This window comes from Primulina tabacum, chromosome 4, assembly GCF_025594145.1.
Source record: "Primulina tabacum isolate GXHZ01 chromosome 4, ASM2559414v2, whole genome shotgun sequence".
In the NCBI taxonomy this organism is placed as follows: domain Eukaryota; kingdom Viridiplantae; phylum Streptophyta; class Magnoliopsida; order Lamiales; family Gesneriaceae; genus Primulina; species Primulina tabacum.
The window spans coordinates 43799906-43817276 of NC_134553.1; the positions used below are offsets into that span (position 1 = coordinate 43799906).

At 42.2% G+C, this 17371-nt stretch overlaps 2 protein-coding genes across 2 annotated transcripts; one reads left to right on the top strand and one right to left on the bottom strand.

The window, feature by feature from the left end:
- Window positions 1-652: 652 nt before the first annotated feature.
- Window positions 653-3459, bottom strand: LOC142543334 (UDP-glucuronic acid decarboxylase 2-like). Its single transcript, XM_075650531.1, has 8 exons — window positions 2911-3459; window positions 2170-2469; window positions 1847-1993; window positions 1664-1743; window positions 1500-1583; window positions 1324-1398; window positions 1141-1233; window positions 653-1043 (listed from the first exon to the last, which is right to left on the bottom strand). Exons 1-8 carry the CDS (start codon window positions 3173-3175, stop codon window positions 834-836), a joined length of 1254 nt encoding a protein of 417 aa, XP_075506646.1. The 5' UTR covers window positions 3176-3459; the 3' UTR covers window positions 653-833.
- A 5431-nt stretch (window positions 3460-8890) lies between these two features.
- LOC142542025 (uncharacterized) lies at window positions 8891-9379 on the top strand. Its single transcript, XM_075648473.1, has one exon. It carries the CDS (start codon window positions 8891-8893, stop codon window positions 9377-9379), a length of 489 nt encoding a protein of 162 aa, XP_075504588.1.
- The last annotated feature ends 7992 nt before the right edge of the window (window positions 9380-17371 follow it).

Sequence of the window (17371 nt, forward strand, 5' to 3'; positions counted from 1 at the left end):
ATATTTTCTCCCTTTTATTAATAAGAAAAAGATTTTGATTAACAAAAAAATTAATAATGCTATTTTCATGAATGTCAAGATTTTTATCGTGTTAAATTACAAGTTAATCATTTATTGGTAATATACTTGTCCGCTATACAAAGAATAGCGGAAAAACTGGATTTAAATTGGATTTACTGCAATAATATTACAGTCACGCTGTTAAGTAATAATTTTGATCCATTTATATATTTATTATATGATATCATTGAGTTAAATTGATAATCGTATCTAGAAGTTATTATTAATGTTGGGTGCAATAATTGTCCCTGCTTGGTAGAACGATCGAATCGTGGTGCTTGAACTGATGTGCGATTTAAAATATTTGAGTTGTACCATTACTACTAGCTATAACTTTTGGTAAAGCGGCAAGCGCTCAGTCCTACCATTAATAAATTGATATAATCCACTTTAAACATATCTTGTCTACATGGTAAAAATTTGGAAAATGGGATTTCAAAATGAATTCCATTGGTTAAGTATATTTCTTCTTGTAATCACATTAGAAACAAGCTGAAACATCTTTCTAAAGTTGCCCTATGTTTGCACGGGAGCTTTTGAACATGAACATATGTAAATGAAGCTGAATCATTCAAACACTAATTCCCCCAACTCTCAAAACAAAGATTTTGGTTAATTTGCTGTCAAGAAATTACTTCAAATCTGCGTTTCTCTACCAGTCTACTATAATAAAATTATTACTCTTTTAAAGAAATACTACTTTTGAATTTTCCATGCATTTTTCTCTAGCTTCTACTTTTGGTCTTCGTCTTGTCTCATAAAAATGTAGAAATCTACGCGCCTGTCTGATCTTTCTGATCTCCGAATATGCGTTGCGTGAAGTCCGACACCATCAGAGGAAGTCCCTTCGTTAAAGGCACGTTCGGTTGCCATCCGAGAAGCTTCTTGGCCTTCGAAATGTCTGGTTTTCTCTTGTGAGGATCATCTTCTGTGTTCGGCCTAAACTCGATCCTTGCATTTGGATCAATTGTATCTTGTACCACCTGTATGGATAACACATCTCAAAAGCTTTCAAAAGCACCTCACTGTTCATAGCAAGGACTCTGAAGTTCAGAAACTTGTGATGGTGTAAGAGTTTACCCGAGCTAGTTCAAGCATGGTGAATTCACCAGGGTTCCCAAGATTGAATGGACCTACGTGATCGCCTTCCATTAGTTGCATTAGACCTTCCACCTGTTTGCAAAAGATGAAATTTTGTGTGCGATTGGTTATCAAAGGAGTACATCTTGGCTATCTTTATGCAAGAAACATATGGTTGCTTACCAGATCAGAAACATATTGGAAACTTCTGGTTTGCTTCCCATCCCCATAAACAGTCAAGGGCTGCTTTCTTAAGGCCTGAAAAAGTTTTATCAGAAAACTACTGCATAAAACTCAACAATACCGGATAACACACATTTTGCATCAAAATTTTAAGGTTGTCAAGTTTTTGACAAGACCTGAGCGACGAAATTGCTAACGACACGCCCATCATCTATGCACATGCGAGGCCCATAAGTGTTGAAAATCCTAGCAATTCTCACCTGGATAAAAGTTGTCCAGATAAATAAAATGTGAAAATCAAATCTATTATATTGATTCTGAATCCTGATCAATATGTTACCTCAAGATTGAGTCCTCTGTGGTAATCCATGGTCAAGGTCTCAGCTGTACGTTTTCCCTCATCATAACAACTCCTAACGCCTGCCAAGAAATCGATCAAAGCTAAATAAGATAACATACCTCTAACTTGAGATAAGTATCTCTAAATTTTACAAGAAAATGGAGTTTCTTTGTGATGACTCACCAATTGGGTTGACATTGCCCCAATAAGTCTCATTTTGTGGATGCTGCAATGGGTCACCATACACTTCGCTGGTGCTCGTTAGGAGAAAACGAGCGCCAACCCTTTTCGCCAGTCCCAACATATTCAGTGTTCCCATCACATTTGTTTTGTGATCTCAAGAAAAGACAGTCAAGAAAAATCTTAACCAGAACACCAACCAGGACATGATATATTTCTTAAATGTTTTTCAAAAGTTTAAATGTATAAGCACATTGTGAAGATTAGTGATTAAAGTAAAAAAAATAAGAATTGGATGATAAATGAAAAAAACAAGTGAGAGGATATAATAGTCTTGACAGGGTTATACTTGTAATGCACTGGAGAAGCAGGGCAGGCCAAATGGTAAATTTGATCCACTTCTAGCATAATGGGCTCAACTACATCGTGCCGAATGAGCTCAAATCTTGGGTTTCCAAAATGGTGCAAAACGTTTTCCTTATTTCCAGTGAAAAAGTTATCGACGACAATTACACTGTCGCCCCGAGCCATCAAACGGTCCACCAGATGGCTCCCTACAAAACCAGCTCCACCGGTGACCAAAACCCTCAAACTTTTGCTTTTCAAACCTAAAGGAACCTTCCCACCTGCATCACGTTGAACATTCCAAAAATATGCTTTTGTTGAAGAAGTTTATACTTAAATTTTTTTTTTTTTAAAAGCCTACTTTGCAATGTCCCTTTCAGTGCTTCTCGGTATGAAAACTCCTCATATTTTACTTGATTCATGGAGATTATAGAACAAAAGAAATCACTGCTCACGATCATATTACTTCTACAAAAACACTCAATTTGATATGATATTTCTAACTCAAGGTTTAAACATATAATAAAGAGCAGAGATTTTCTGAAATCCTTTAAATTTGGGATCAAAATCACGGAATAAACAAGAATAATGATCACTGCAGAAAATGGAGAAAACATTGAAATCCATCAGCTTATTAAGAAAAAAGAGATAAATTAAGAAAAAGAAGAAGAAGAAGAAGAAGAGATCCATTAGAATTCAAATTTCTTAATAGCTAATAATACCTGAGCTGTGGTGCCCGAATCCATCGTGTAATTCATAAGCAACCCTACGAGGAACCTGGGCCGAATCCTCTGAAAGCCAGATCCTTTCATTCTGCCGAGGCAAATTCGAAGGAATGACAGTGAAAACCACACAAGCAATGGCAATTCCAACCAAAAGACACACAAATCTTTGCTCTTGAAACATATAATGAAAAGGGTACGCCACAGAAATTTTCTTTTGATGTTTTTTGGCGTAGCTAATGTTGGAAAACTCATCAGTGCCCATTTTTTATGTTCTGATCACAATTTCCAGAGCAAGAAATAAGCGATTCAATACTAAATTCAAAACGAAACAAGTTCAGAACATTTTAATCATGAAATGAAAACGAAACATTCCGAATGTGGGATGCGGATTAATTGCTAGAAGAGAGCATGTATCAAACAACCAAAAAAAAAGTCGATTATTTGATGCAGGACTGAATATTAATGCATGTGCATGTATGAATTCAGATACGTTTTTGTGTGTGTATTGTATGAGTTTGCGTGTGAAAACCTGAAAGTTAGAGAAATGGTGAGATCCAAGATGGCGGGGAGCGGGGGCATTTGCATTAAATGTCGGCGAAAGATCGCTGCTTGTGGCGTTACTCTTGCTGGTTTCCGTTTTTCTATGTTAAGTTTCATATTATCAAGTGTGCGATTTTTTTTACCTGATTTGTTTTCGATTATCAATAGAAAATTAAATGGAATTAATCAACTTTTTAAATATGGTCCTAAGAGATCAGGAAATTAATTTAGTTAATAAACAACAAATTTCTTACATTTCTATTTGACATACTCGTATTCACGTGATATGAAAAAACTAGACGATAAACTTGAAAAATGTATTGAAAAGACATCTATTATTGTCTATAAATTATTTATGTTAAATTTTTAACATTTGTTTCACAAAAAAAAATGATTAATGTTATTTTAGAGTAATAATTATATTTTGAGATTATGTGTTACTGTCTCGTAAAAAAAACATATGAATATTATTTGATTTGGTGTATTTACACCTGACATGTTCGTATTTACGTAATCTTGCACTTCTTTCACGATCCCTATAATTGAGCATGGTTTTCATAATTCTCTAGACAAAATGTTTTTGTAACTTTGATGTATGTACTATTTTAAATTTGTTCTTTGGTTATATTGTCAGCTTTTTGTTCTTTGGTTTTATTGTCCTTGAACAAAAATACGGGTAGAAGTCTTACTAATTTAAATTTGCATGTACTGTTTCAGTTACTTCTGCAGGTTATGTTCTTCTTCCATTATGTTCCAGTGATACCCAAGGATGTCCCGGGTCATTGATGGGTCCCGGGACGTCCTGGGCCAGGGAGCCTGACCATGAGGGGTGTCCGGGTCAGATGGATGAAATGTTCCTGGGTCAATAAAGCAACCAGATGGATTAACACCCGAGTCATGAACTACCCGGGACAAGGAGAGTACGACTTGAAGAATTCATGGAGTGGGCAGCCAGTTAATAGGCCGGTCTATTGGAACACCCGGAACATAATTTCCCCGGGACGTTGCATGCCCGAGCCCTCGTAAGAGATCCCGAGAAATATTTTACCCAGGCCACCTCGATATGAGTGAAGCATTTAATGGCGCCGACTTGATAGAGTATGCACAGCCGACCTATCTCTGACAATAACATAAATGGTTGACAAAATCGTGAGGACTGGATGTGACTAGTATGAGATTTGACATATCAGAACAATAGGGTATAATCAGCCACCCTACTATAATTAATGCTCAAACATAAAGAACGAGGTCATCATTGCATCATCTACTATAAATACCATATTCTTTACTTGTATTTACTCTCTATTCAGATATTAACTCACACATTGAATACTCTCATTTATTGTTCATTTACTCTACACTTTCCATACCAATCACACAACCATCACTTAGCTACATTGGTTTTCTTGCTTGAGTTCCTCACTGACTTAAGCATCGGAGTGGTCACGCCGGATACCCCTCTGGCGCCCATTCACGTGGTTACTTTCTTGTTCGCAGATCTCTCAAATCTCTCAGGAAGAAAATTCAATCCAGACGTCCAACTCATATTTCCTCAACATCTTGATAGCAAATCCAGGCAGAGTACCCGACCCGACTCGTCACATTCACCCGGGTTGCATCATTGGCGCCGTCTGTGGGAAATCTGAGTATTAAGGCGTTGATATGGCTCCTACTAGAAGAGCAAATCAAGACACTTCCCGGGTCCAGGAGGAAAACAACACTCGTCTCTCTGCAGGTGGCCCCCCACCTAATGGTCCTCCGCCCACCATCCATTTAACACCCGAGGAGTTGAATAAAATTATAACTGATGCTGTTAAGACAGCCATGGCAAAGAAGACCACCACTCATCATTCCAGTCATCCCGAACAGCAACGTGAGCAGCCGCAGGAGGAAGAGAGAAGGGAGGAGGAGAGGGAGTCAAGTGCGGGTTCTAAATCTCCTACTGTGGAAGAAGAGTTTGAGGAATTAAGGAAGAAGGTGAAGGCATTGGAAGGGGAAGTGGTTTCTAAGAACAGTGCTCAAATTGTAAAGGGTTGCCCATTCTCTGATGTTATTGTCCGGGAACCACTCCCCGGGCACTTCAAATCAGCCAAAATTAAAGATTATGATGGGAGTTCTGACCCCGAGGAGCATCTTGCTCGCTTTGAAAATATGGCCATGTTGCATTGCTATGGAGACCAGATTAAATGCAAAGTATTTCTGACCACCCTGGTCGATTCTGCATAGAGATGGTTCGAAAGGCTGGCACCGCAGAGCATTCGCTGTTTTGAAGATTTTCAAAAAGTATTTTTGCATCAATTTAGTAGTAGCAAAAAATATAAAAAGACTGCTTTCAGCCTGTTTGAGGTGAAACATGGACAAGATGAAACCTTAAGGGCGTACATCAAAAGATTCAACCGGGTGGCCTTGGATGTCCCAACCTGTGCACCCGAGACAAAAACTGCCGCATTCATGCAGGGACTATGGGAAGGGGATTTCTTTCGATCCCTGACCAAAAAATTGCCCGAAAACTTTGAAGATATTCTATCCCAGGCAGAGAAGTATATCAATATGGAAGAAGCACAGAACCAGAAGAGAGAAGCTTTGAAGAGATCGAGAGAAGACTGGGTTGTGAAGCCCGAGGATAGGGCTCACAAGAAAAGCGGTCCGGGACATTTCTCTCATGTCCCTCTGAGGATTGCCCGGGATCGAGAAATCCAGGAATGCAGCTCAGACACGGCCCCACTTCCAAGTCCAATGGCGAGGGCACCAAGACCGGAGAAGAGAGGGTTTTGCACCCTTCACAGGAATGTTCTCACAGTACCCATGAGTGCCGAACTCTAAGGAAGGAATCTAGCAAGCGTCCCATGCCAGTCTCTCATCCTCCCCGAGATAAATCTAGACAGTCGCTCTGGTTGTCTCAACGTCCCGGGCAGTACACTCCTCACAAATCAATAAACATCCCGAGTGGAAGCAGAAGGGAGGAAACGAGTTCCCGGGAGGAAAGGAGCAGACAAGTTGAAAGGAAGGACCCTTCCCCGAGCCGAGGAGTAATAAAAATGATTTCGGGAGGGTCCACAAATGGTGATTCCAACCGGGCTCGAAAAGCGAGGAGCAGGAGGGAGTGCTTGGAAGTTGATGGAAGTAGGAGGAACGAGCCAGTTATAAGCTTCGGACAAGAAGACCTCAGGGGAGTTAGTTTACCCCAGAACGACGCTCTTGCCATCCAGGCTCGAGTGGCTAACTATGATGTGTTGAGGCTATTTGTTGACAATGACAATTTTGTCAATGTCATCTTTAAAGAGGCACTGGTCCATATGGATTTGCATGAATATCGGTTAGAGGCGGTTGAGACTGCCCTATTTGGCTTTGCTGGACATGCCGTGTACCCTGAGGGGGAAATCACCCTGCCACTGACCCTGGGCACTGGAGACTTGAGGAAAACTGTGATGACAGTCTTTACAGTGGTGGATGCCCCGTCCTCGTACAATATCATCTTGGGGAGGCCAGCTATGAATGAGATGAGAGCTGTGGCCTCCACTTATCACCAGAAAATTAAATTTCCAGTTCGAGGACAGGTCGGGGAAGTCAAGGGGGATCAACCTTCTTCTCGAAAGTGTTATGGAGAGATCGTCCGAGTAGACCAGAAGAAGGCGAGAAGGGAGGGAAAGGGGAAGAAGAGTCAGGAGGAGGTGGCAAGAGAGAGAGAGAAGTACATTTTGTTGCGGAAGAGGAGCAGGAGGTGGTGGAAATTGAGCCAGGAAAGCACGTCCGGGTGGCCCGAAACATCAACGCGTCCACCCGGGTAAACCTCTTACACTGTTTAAAAACTAACATTAGTGTTTTTGCCTGGTCTCAACAGGAACTAGCCGGGATCTCACCTCAAGTGGCCGAGCACAAATTGAATATTCCGTCGAGATCCCGGCCTGTGAAGCAAAAAAAGAGGCACTTCGGCCCTGAAAAAGATAAAGTTATTGAAGAGCAAGTGGGAGAACTGCTGAGGGCCGGTCACATCAAAGAAGTCCAATTCCCTACTTGGCTCTCAAATGTGGTCCTCGTCCCAAAATCTACCGGGAAGTGGAGAATGTGCGTCGATTTTAGGGACCTGAATAAAGCCTGCCCCAAAGACTGTTATTCACTCCTCCAGATTGATCAGCTGGTAGATTCCATCTCTGGATGCGAATTATTAAGCTTTCTGGATGCCTATCAGGGATACCACCAAATCCCCTTGGCTCTTGAAGATCAAGATAAAGCCAGTTTTATCACCTCCGGGGGCACCTTCTGCTACGTTGTCATGCCTTTTGGATTGAAGAATGAGGGGGCTACATACCAATGTTTAATGAATATAGTCTTTCAAAAGCAGATAGGTCGGAATATTGAGGTGTATGTGGACGACATTCTAATCAAAATTCAAGAGGTCTCCCACTTTATTGATGATCTAGCTGAGACCTTCACCACTTTGAAACAGTACGGAATAAAGCTCAATCCGGGCAAATGTGTGTTCGGGGTCAGGAGTGGTAAGTTTTTGGGCTTCTTGGTAACTGACAGGGGAATCGAAGTTAACCCTGAAAAAATAAAAGCAATAATGGACATGCCTTCTCCTCAATCTGTCCGAGATGTGCAAAAATTGACAAGGAGGATTGCAGCCCTGTCACGCTTCATTTCCCGATCTGCTCATCGGAGTTATCCATTTTTCCAAGTTCTAAGAAAAGCGCAAAAATTTGGCTGGGACAATAAATGCGAGCAAGCTTTTCAGGACTTGAAGAAGCACCTGGCTGAATTGTCTATTCTGGCCAAGCCCGAGCCTGAGGAAAACTTATGGGTCTATCTATCCGCCACCGAGTTCGCTGTTAGTTCTGTGCTTATCAAGGAAGAAGGAGCCGACCAGAAGCCAATATACTATGTCAGCCATGCCCTTCGAGGAGCGGAATTAAAATACAGTGAGGTGGAAAAAATAGCATTGGCCCTGGTGATGGCTGCGCGGAAGCTGAGGCCTTATTTTCTCTCACATCCCATTGTGGTCCTCACCAATTCTCCACTCGGGAGGATCATGATGCACGCTGAAGTCTCAGGAAGGATGGTTAAGTGGACTGTAGAGCTCGGGGAGTATGACATTGATTACAAACCTCGAGTTGCTATAAAAGCCCAAGCATTGACAGACTTCTTAATAGAGATGATTCAACTAGGAGAAGAAGAAGTATGAAGAGTTTTTGTTGATGGTGCATCAAATTTATCAGGGTGTGGAGTTGTGGTGGTCCTAATTGCCCCATCAGAAGAGAAGATCAAGCTGGCTCTGAGGATCGACTCCAGGGTCACCAATAATGAAGCGGAGAATGAGGCTGTTCTGGCAGGGTTGCAGGCTGCCCGGGAAGTCGGTGCTTCCCGGGTCATTATTTATTCTGACTCTTAGTTGGTCACACAGCAAATCAAGGGGACGTATGAGGCTAAGAACGAAAAAATGCTCAAGTATTTGGGGCTCATCACGGCTCGGGCAGCGTCTCTGACCGACTGGAGTATTGAGCAAATTTCTCGGGAGAAAAATGCAGAAGCTGATATCTTAGCCAAATTGGCTGCTTCCATGTCAGATATAAGTACCCGGGAAGTTTTATGTTTTACTCGGATGGTGCTCTCTATTGATGAAGAAATACCCCCGATTCAGAGAAGCTCGTGGATGACCTCTATCATTGAATATATAGCCCATAGCAAGCTCCCAGAAGATCGGGCCCGAGCCGCAAAAATCAAAAAACAAGCACCCAGGTTCGTCTTTTTGAATGATGTTTTATACAGGAGATCATATCAAGGCCCATTACTCAAGTGCTTATCAGAAGATGAGGTAGAGTATGTCCTCCGAGAAATACACGAAAGATGTTGTGGTGAACACCTCGGTGGAACAGCTCTGTCTCGGAAAGCTATATTGGCCGTCTTCTGGTGGCCCCAAATGAATTAAGATGCTGCCTGACTTGTTCAAAAACGCAAAGGTTGTCAACACCATTCTAATTTTCATCATCGCCCAGCTGCTAGTATGCAACCAATCTCAGCATCGTGCCCTTTTGACCAATGGGGTTTGGATATTGTGGGTCCCTTCCCCATAGCCCGAGCACAGAAAAAGTTCCTTCTGGTGGCTGTGGATTATTTCTCCAAGTGGGTGGAAGCTGAGCCATTAGCCAAGATTACTGAGGAGGAAGTCATGAAATTTCTTTGGAAGAATATTGTTTGCAGATATAGCATCCCAAGAAAATTGATTTCAGATAATGAAAGGCAATTCCAAGGAAAGAAAATCACCTCATGTTGTCAAGAAATGAAGATTATTCAATCCTTCACCTCGGTAGCTTACCCTCAAGCTAATGGCCAGACTGAAGTGACTAATAGAATCATTGTGCAAGCATTGAAAGCCCGGCTTCATAGAAAGGATAAAGATTGGGTGGAGGAACTACCGAGTGTATTATGGGCATATCGAACTACCCCACGATCATCTACTCGGGAAACTCCTTATAGCCTAGTCTATGGTTCAGAAGCAGTCCTACCTGTGGAGATTGGGCAACCTTCCACTCGGATAGAATCTTATCCGAGTAACAACGATCAGTCCCGGGCCATTGAACTTGATTTAGTTGAAGAAAGAAGAGACCGGGCAGCCATTCGAAAGGAAGCTTATCGCAGCCGGGTGATGAAATCCTACAACAAGCATGTTCGATCACGAGCTTTTCAGGTTGGGGACTTGGTTATGAAAAAGATCAAACCAGTGGGTGATGTGGGAAAATTAGAAGCGAGGTGGGAAGGACCCTTCAAAATAATTCGAAGAGTTAGCTCGGGGGCAGCTTATTATCTCGAAGATTCTCAGGGACACACTCTTAAGAGGCCATGGTATGCTTTTCATTTAAAGAAATATTATGTTTAAAAGCACGTGCATCTACTGTTTCTTCATCAAATAAAGAAATTGTTCAAGGAAATGTCTACAAAGTCCAAGGACCCGTACCTTGGCCCAGGGACCCGTACCCTGGTTATCTACAAAGTCCAGGGACCCGTACCTTGGCCCAGGGACCCGTACCCTGGTTATCTACAAAGTCCAAGGACCCGTACCTTGGCCCAAGGACCCGTACCCTGGTTATCTACAAAGTCCAAGGACCCGTACCTTGGCCCAGGGACCCGTACCCTCTACAAAGCCCAAGGACCTGTACCTTGGCCCGGGGAACCGTACCTCGGTTATCTATCAAATTTAGGGACCCACACCTTGATCATTCTTCAAGATCAAGGATTACATCCTGATTTAAAGGTGTTCGGTGAAGGTTGATTAAAATCTACAAGGATATTTAAAGAAAAATATTTTCATTAATATTGGGAAGAAATTATAGGGTGCCCGGAAGCCCGGAAAAAAAAAAACAAACAGATAAATCCTAATCTACTGAGGATTTTGCTCATCTTGCTTCTTATTCAATTCCTCATCATCCGGGAGGGATGCAGCAGCCTTCTCCAAATCTGGGAAGTCCTCCCGATCAGTCGGAACCAGACCCGCCTCTTCGAACTGCTCCAGGCATTTATTAAAGCCCTGTTCGAAGTAAGGGAAGGCTTTTTCAGCCACCACCTTCTTGAACTTCGGGGACTTCAAAAAATTTTCCATTTGTTCTTTCTGGGCAGTCTTTATGAGGTTCACAGCAGCCTGGAAATCCTCAGCTCGGACCCGGGAGGACTCTGCTTCTTCTCTGGCCGCCTGCGCCTCTGCCCGGGCCTCAGCTAGTTCTGCCCGGGTCAAGTCCATCTATTGCTGCCAAACAGCCCTCTCCCGGGCCAGAACGTGCTCATGGAGCTCATTCAGCCGACCTATCTCCTCTTGAAGTTTGGCATGCGTCTCCCGGGCAGTCTGGGCCTGGGCATTGGCCCCCTTCGCAGCCTGAGCCACTCGCTCAAAGGCGGCCACAAGCATCTGCAAGCCCTGTAAAAGTATAAGGAAGGTCAGATTTGATGCATAAAAAAAAACAGGAAGAATAAGAAGACTTACGGAAAAAGTCCGGGCCACTCCGTCGCATAGCATCTCGTTGGGGTGGAGCCCCTGAAGATGCGTCACCTCATCAGGATGAAGAAAGTCCCGGACCATTTTCACGAGGTCCGAGCTGACGGTATCCCCGAAGAAGCTAGGGAGAACCCAGGGCCTTCCGCCCGAGGGACCGACAGATGAACCGGTAAGGGGAGGGGATCGGATAACCTCTTCGGGCTCATCCTCCACAACCACCGTCTCGAGAACCGGCTCAGTCATAGCCTTTCTCTTGCGATGATTCAGAGGAGCCGGATCCTCCTCATGGGCCGAGGGAGTAGTCTTCTTCCTGGTAGAAACCGCCTCCTCTCGGGCCTCTGCCTCTGCCCGGACTTGTTGCTCCTCAATTTCCCGGGCTTCTGCCTCAGCCCGGGCTCGGCGTTCTTCTTGCTCTTGAGTCTCCCTGGCCCTCCTCTCCTCCCGGGCTTTCTTTTGTTCTGATTTACTCCGGGAAGCCGCTTCGAGGAGACTTGTCTTGATCATTTCCTCTTCAGCTGCATCGGAGAAAAACAAGTCAGAAAAATTAATGTGCAAAGATAAATAGACCAAGGGAAGTAATTTACCAGCCTGTGACCCGGGTTGACAAAATTCATCGATGATCTGATCTACGGGGTCTTCGGGCCGGGACCCAATCCCATAGTGAACCAGATTGCCCCCCCCCCGATCAGCACTGAGGACAGGTAAGATTGTTTTTCCAGAACATCCTAGGCGTGGGTAAAGGGGGGAAGAAGTTTGAAGTCTCGGAAAAGCTTGGGTTGAGGGGGCATGGAAGATAGAAAGCCCAGGGCACAGGTTGGAAGGGTTGGGAATTGTAAAAAGAAAAATTTTGTTTTTCATCCCTTCAGAGAGGAAGGGATGTCAGTTAAAAACCGATAATGCATACGGGCCATGAAAGAAAAGACCCCATTATTGAATCGGCAGAAGTAAAAATAATGGAAAATGGGGGAGTTTATAGGAATGTTCTTCATACGGAATAGAACAAAGGTAGCGGCCATAATCCTAAAAGCATTAGGATGAAGATGGTTAAGGGGAAGATCACAGAATCGGGCCACCCCTTGAAAGAAGTGATGGACCGGAAAACGAAGACCACTCTTAAGTTGTTCGAGGAAAAAGGTCTGGAAGCCGAGAGGAGAGGTGTCCGGGTGGTCATTTGGCCCATGAATTTTGATTTTGTAGTTAGAGGGGATAGAGCCTAAGGATCTTATCTACTCTAAGCTACTTGGGCGAAGGGTAGAAGTCACAGTAGAGAACCACAAGGGCCCTGCTACTTGGTCTTTTCCCTTGCCAGAGATCCCGGCAGGTCGGGAGGAAGAGGCTTTGGTTTGTTTTTTAGGAGGGGGTTGGGAAGAAAGGATAGGGATGCCTATAGGAATTTGAACAGAATGTTCAGAAGGGGTTGGGGAGTTATCCTCCGACCGGCCCCTGACATTCTTACCCGACGTAGAAGAAGTGGAGTTGGACATGGCTATGAAAACAAAACAAAGAGGGGTAGATGCAAAGAGAAGAGAGACTTACGAGATGGAGGAAGTAGCTAGTGACTGGTAAGATCAAAGATCGCCGGAGAAGGAGAATGCGCGTCGGAATAACTTGAGGAAAAAATTTGGCAGAGCTTCGCTACAAGTTTGAATTTGCAAGTGATTTTTGAAAAACTAGTTAGCTACTATATATAGGAAGAGGAATTAATCCACACCGTTGATCTAAAACAAATCGGACGGATCAGATTGACCTGGGAAATTGGGCGGCATGATTAGGCGTGATATTTGAAAAGAGGCGCGGAACTCGAGGCATTATGACGGTTTATCTTCTCGGAATTCGAAGAGTTTCTGACAACTTTAATTACTAGGGCCTACGTCAGCAATGTACACGTGGCATCCACTTCGACTAGCCCGGGAAGGACTAAATGACACATTGATCTCCCTGATCGGGCACACGGACTTAATCGGGACAGCGAGTGGACCCTAGCCCGACTATTTAAGGAGGGAGTGATGATACACCGGGATGTCCCGGGTCATGGATGGGTCCCGGGACGTCCTGGGCCAGGGAGCCTGACCATGAGGGGTGCCTGGGTCAGAGGGATGAAATGTTCTTGGGTCAATAAAGCAACCAGATGGATTAACACCCGAGTCATGAACTACCCGGGACAAGGAGAGTACGACTTGAAGAATTCATGGAGTGAGCAGCCAGTTAATAGGCCGGGCTATTGGAACACCTGGAACATAATTTCCCCGGGACATTGCATGCCCGGGCCCTCGTAAGAGATCCCGAGAAATATTTTACCCAAGCCACCTCGATATGAGTGAAGCATTTAATGGCGCCGACTTGATAGAGTATGCACAGCCGACCTATCTCTGACAATAACATAAATTGTTGACAAAATCATGAGGATTGGATGTGACTAGTATGAGATTTGACATGTCAAAACAATAGGGTATAATCAGCCACCCTACTATAATTAATGCTCAAACACAAAGAACGAGGTCATCATTGCATCCTCTACTATAAATATCAGGTTATTTACTTGCATTTACTCTCTATTCAGATATTAACTCACACATTGAATACTCTCATTTATTGTTCATTTACTCTCCAATCTCCACACCAATCACACAGCCATCACTTGGCTACATTGGTTTTCTTGCTTGAGTTCCTCACTGACTTAAGCATCGGAGTGGTCACGCCGGATACCCCTCCGGCGCCCATTCACGTGGTTACTTTCTTGTTCGCAGATATCTCAAATCTCTCAGGAAGGAAATTCAATCCAGACGTCCAACTCATATTTCCTCAACATCTTGATAGCAAATCCGGCAGAGTACCCGACCCGACTCGTCACATTCGCCCGGGTTGCATCATCCAGCTTAACACACTTATGGTATTTACCTCATTTTCTAGCGATGTTCAAGCTAATGCGATTAATTAATATCAAAATCTTGTGCCATTACAAACACCTAATATGCAATAATTAGAACATTGTCTCGGAAAATATACATTAAAGATCAGTTATCACTAACCAAGACTTTTGTGAAATAGATAGATTTCTATTTGTTGGTCTCACTTGCGGGCAACTTGAGATAATAATATGAAAATAAAATATAAAACTGGACACCGAGATTTACGTGGAAAACCCTTAAAATTCGTAGATTGCGCATCCCAATATTATATATATGCTTTCTGAATATTGACGTAGGAAGCGCCTTTGTGAAGAATTGTTCGTGTCAACATGAGGGGGAGTTTACGTGACTGCACTCTTTTTCCCTTACTATGGTTTTTATCCCAATGGGTTTTTCCTAGTAAGGTTTTTAACGAGGCAGTATAAAAACACGTAATGAAGACAATCATTATGATCATCATCACAAGGGGGAGTGTTGAAAATATATTTAAAATGTGAGTATTGAATATTTGAATGTTGAATATTTGAATGTTGAAAAGTTGTAAATATTGAAAATTAGTGTGTGATGATGTAGGTAATGATGTATTTTATTTTTGGATTATTTGTAAAGATTTCCTATAAATAGATCTCTCATTTGTGAAGAAAATCACAATTGAGTAGAGAGAAAAATATTATAAAGTGTGTAGTTTGGTAAATTTTGAGAGTTTGAGATTTTTACTTTTTACCATAAATTTTTACTTTTTCACAACACGTTAAGGGTAAAAACTACGGGCAAGATGAAAAGAATAACACTATAATATTTTATGGTGTACAATCATTCAATGTGTTTCCAAAGAGAACATACACTCTCATAATACAAGATAACAAACACTTCACAAATATTAAAGAACTAAACACTCAAATGCTATAAGATGATAGAGAACTCGATGAATGGATGATTTCGAATGAGGAGAGAGAGCTCTATTTGTAGAGCTTCTCGTCTGTGTGAAACCGTGTGTAGCCAGTTTCCTTCCATCTGCAACTTTCAACAAAGCCTGCAAAATACAACCTGTCTTTTGCATTTCTTGTGTCAATCTCTTTCTTTGCCGACATTTCTCCCACTTGAAGATTTGATTGAGAATCAAACGCATCTCCACGCATCATTTCAATCTTGTCATTCTCTACTACTTACGTTTTCGCTAGGCCATTTGAGTATCTACACCACTCAAACTTGTCAATGTTCACTAGCTTGGTCAAAAAATAAGCTATTTTATCTTTTGTATAAATCTTCTACATATCCACATTTCCTTCTTCTACTACTTCCCTCACAAAGTGAAATTGGACTCCAATGTGTTTCGTCCTGGAATGAAAGGCTGGATTCCTTGCAATGTGCAAAGCACTATGACTATTACAAAACAAAGGAACATTATCTTGTTTGTGTCTGATCTCCTCCAACAATCTTTTAATCTATATTTGCTCCTTGTAAGCCTGAGTAGCTGCCATCTATTCTGTCTCCGTTGTAGATAACGCTACAACTGTTTGCAGTTTTGAAACCCAGCTTATTGCTCCCCCTACAAGTGTAAACACATAACATGTAGTAGATTTTCTCTTATCCAGATCTCCTGCATAATCTGAATCGACATAGCCTCTGGGTGTAAAATTTTATCCTCCAAAACATAATGCAGCATTTGAGGTACCCTTAATGTATCTAAGGATCTTCTTAACAGTGCTCCAATGCTCTTTTGCAAGACTCGTCATATATCAACTAACTGTTCTAATTGCTTGAGCAATGTCCGGTCTTGAACAGATCATGGCGAACATTAAACTTCCCACCGCTAATGCATATAGTACTCGGACATCTCCATCCTCTCTGAATAGGATACATCTCGGAGGATAACTTGAAGTTAATAGGAAGATGGATCAAAATTGGCTTATTATCTTGCATGTTGAAGGGTTGCAAGACTTTCTTCAAATAATTTTTTGTGAAACCCAAATCTTTCTGTTACATCTGTTTCGATGAACATGCATCCCTAGAATCTTATTTGTTGATCCCAAGTCCTTCATACCAAATTATCTAGCCAACTGTGCCTTCAATCTTTTGACCTGATTTTTTTGAGGTCTGCTACCAACATGTCGTCCACATACAACAGCGAAATGATATAATCATCACTAGACCTCTTGAAATATGTACAAGGGTCTGCAATCAATCTGTTGTATCCAAGTATTATGATATAGGAATCAAATCTCTTGTACCAATACCTCGACGCATATTTGAGACCATACAGAGATTTGTTCAACATGCAAACCAAGTCTTCTTTGCCTTTTTTTCGCAAAACCTTCTGGCTATAGCATAGATATTTCTTCTTCAAGATCTTGATGAAAAAATTTCGTTTTCACATCTATCTGTTCTAGATGTAGGTCAAACACCGCACACAATGTCAAAACTACTTTGCCTGTTGTGAGCCAAACCACAGGAGAAAATATCTCATTGAAATCAATGTCATCTTTCTGAGCATACCCTTTTAACATCAATCTAGCATGATACCACTCCACTTGGTTATTACCATCATGCTTGATCTTATAGATCCATTTGTTATCAATAACCATCCTCCTCCGAGGTAGCATAACAAGATCCTAAGTTTTATTCTCGCATAATGTCTCCAATTCTTCCTGCATTGCTATCATCCACAAGGATGCATCCGAGCTTTGAGTAGCCTCGTGGAAACTCGATGGCTCACCATCCTCTAATAATAGACAATTTGCAATATTGCTTTCAGTAACATAATCTGAAAGTCAACCTGGTGGTCTTCACAAGAAATTTGACATTTGTCCGTCTTATTTTCCACCTGAAATATAGTAGTTTCTGAATTCAGCGTGCCTTTGTGTCCTTTTACTTTATATTCCTCGAAGATAACATATCTGCTGATGACAAGCTTGTGGACAGTAGGATCTCACAACCGAAACCCCTTTACTCCATCAGCATAACCCAAGAAGATATATTTTTTGGATTTTGAATTCAACTTCGATCTTTCTTGCTCATTGTACAG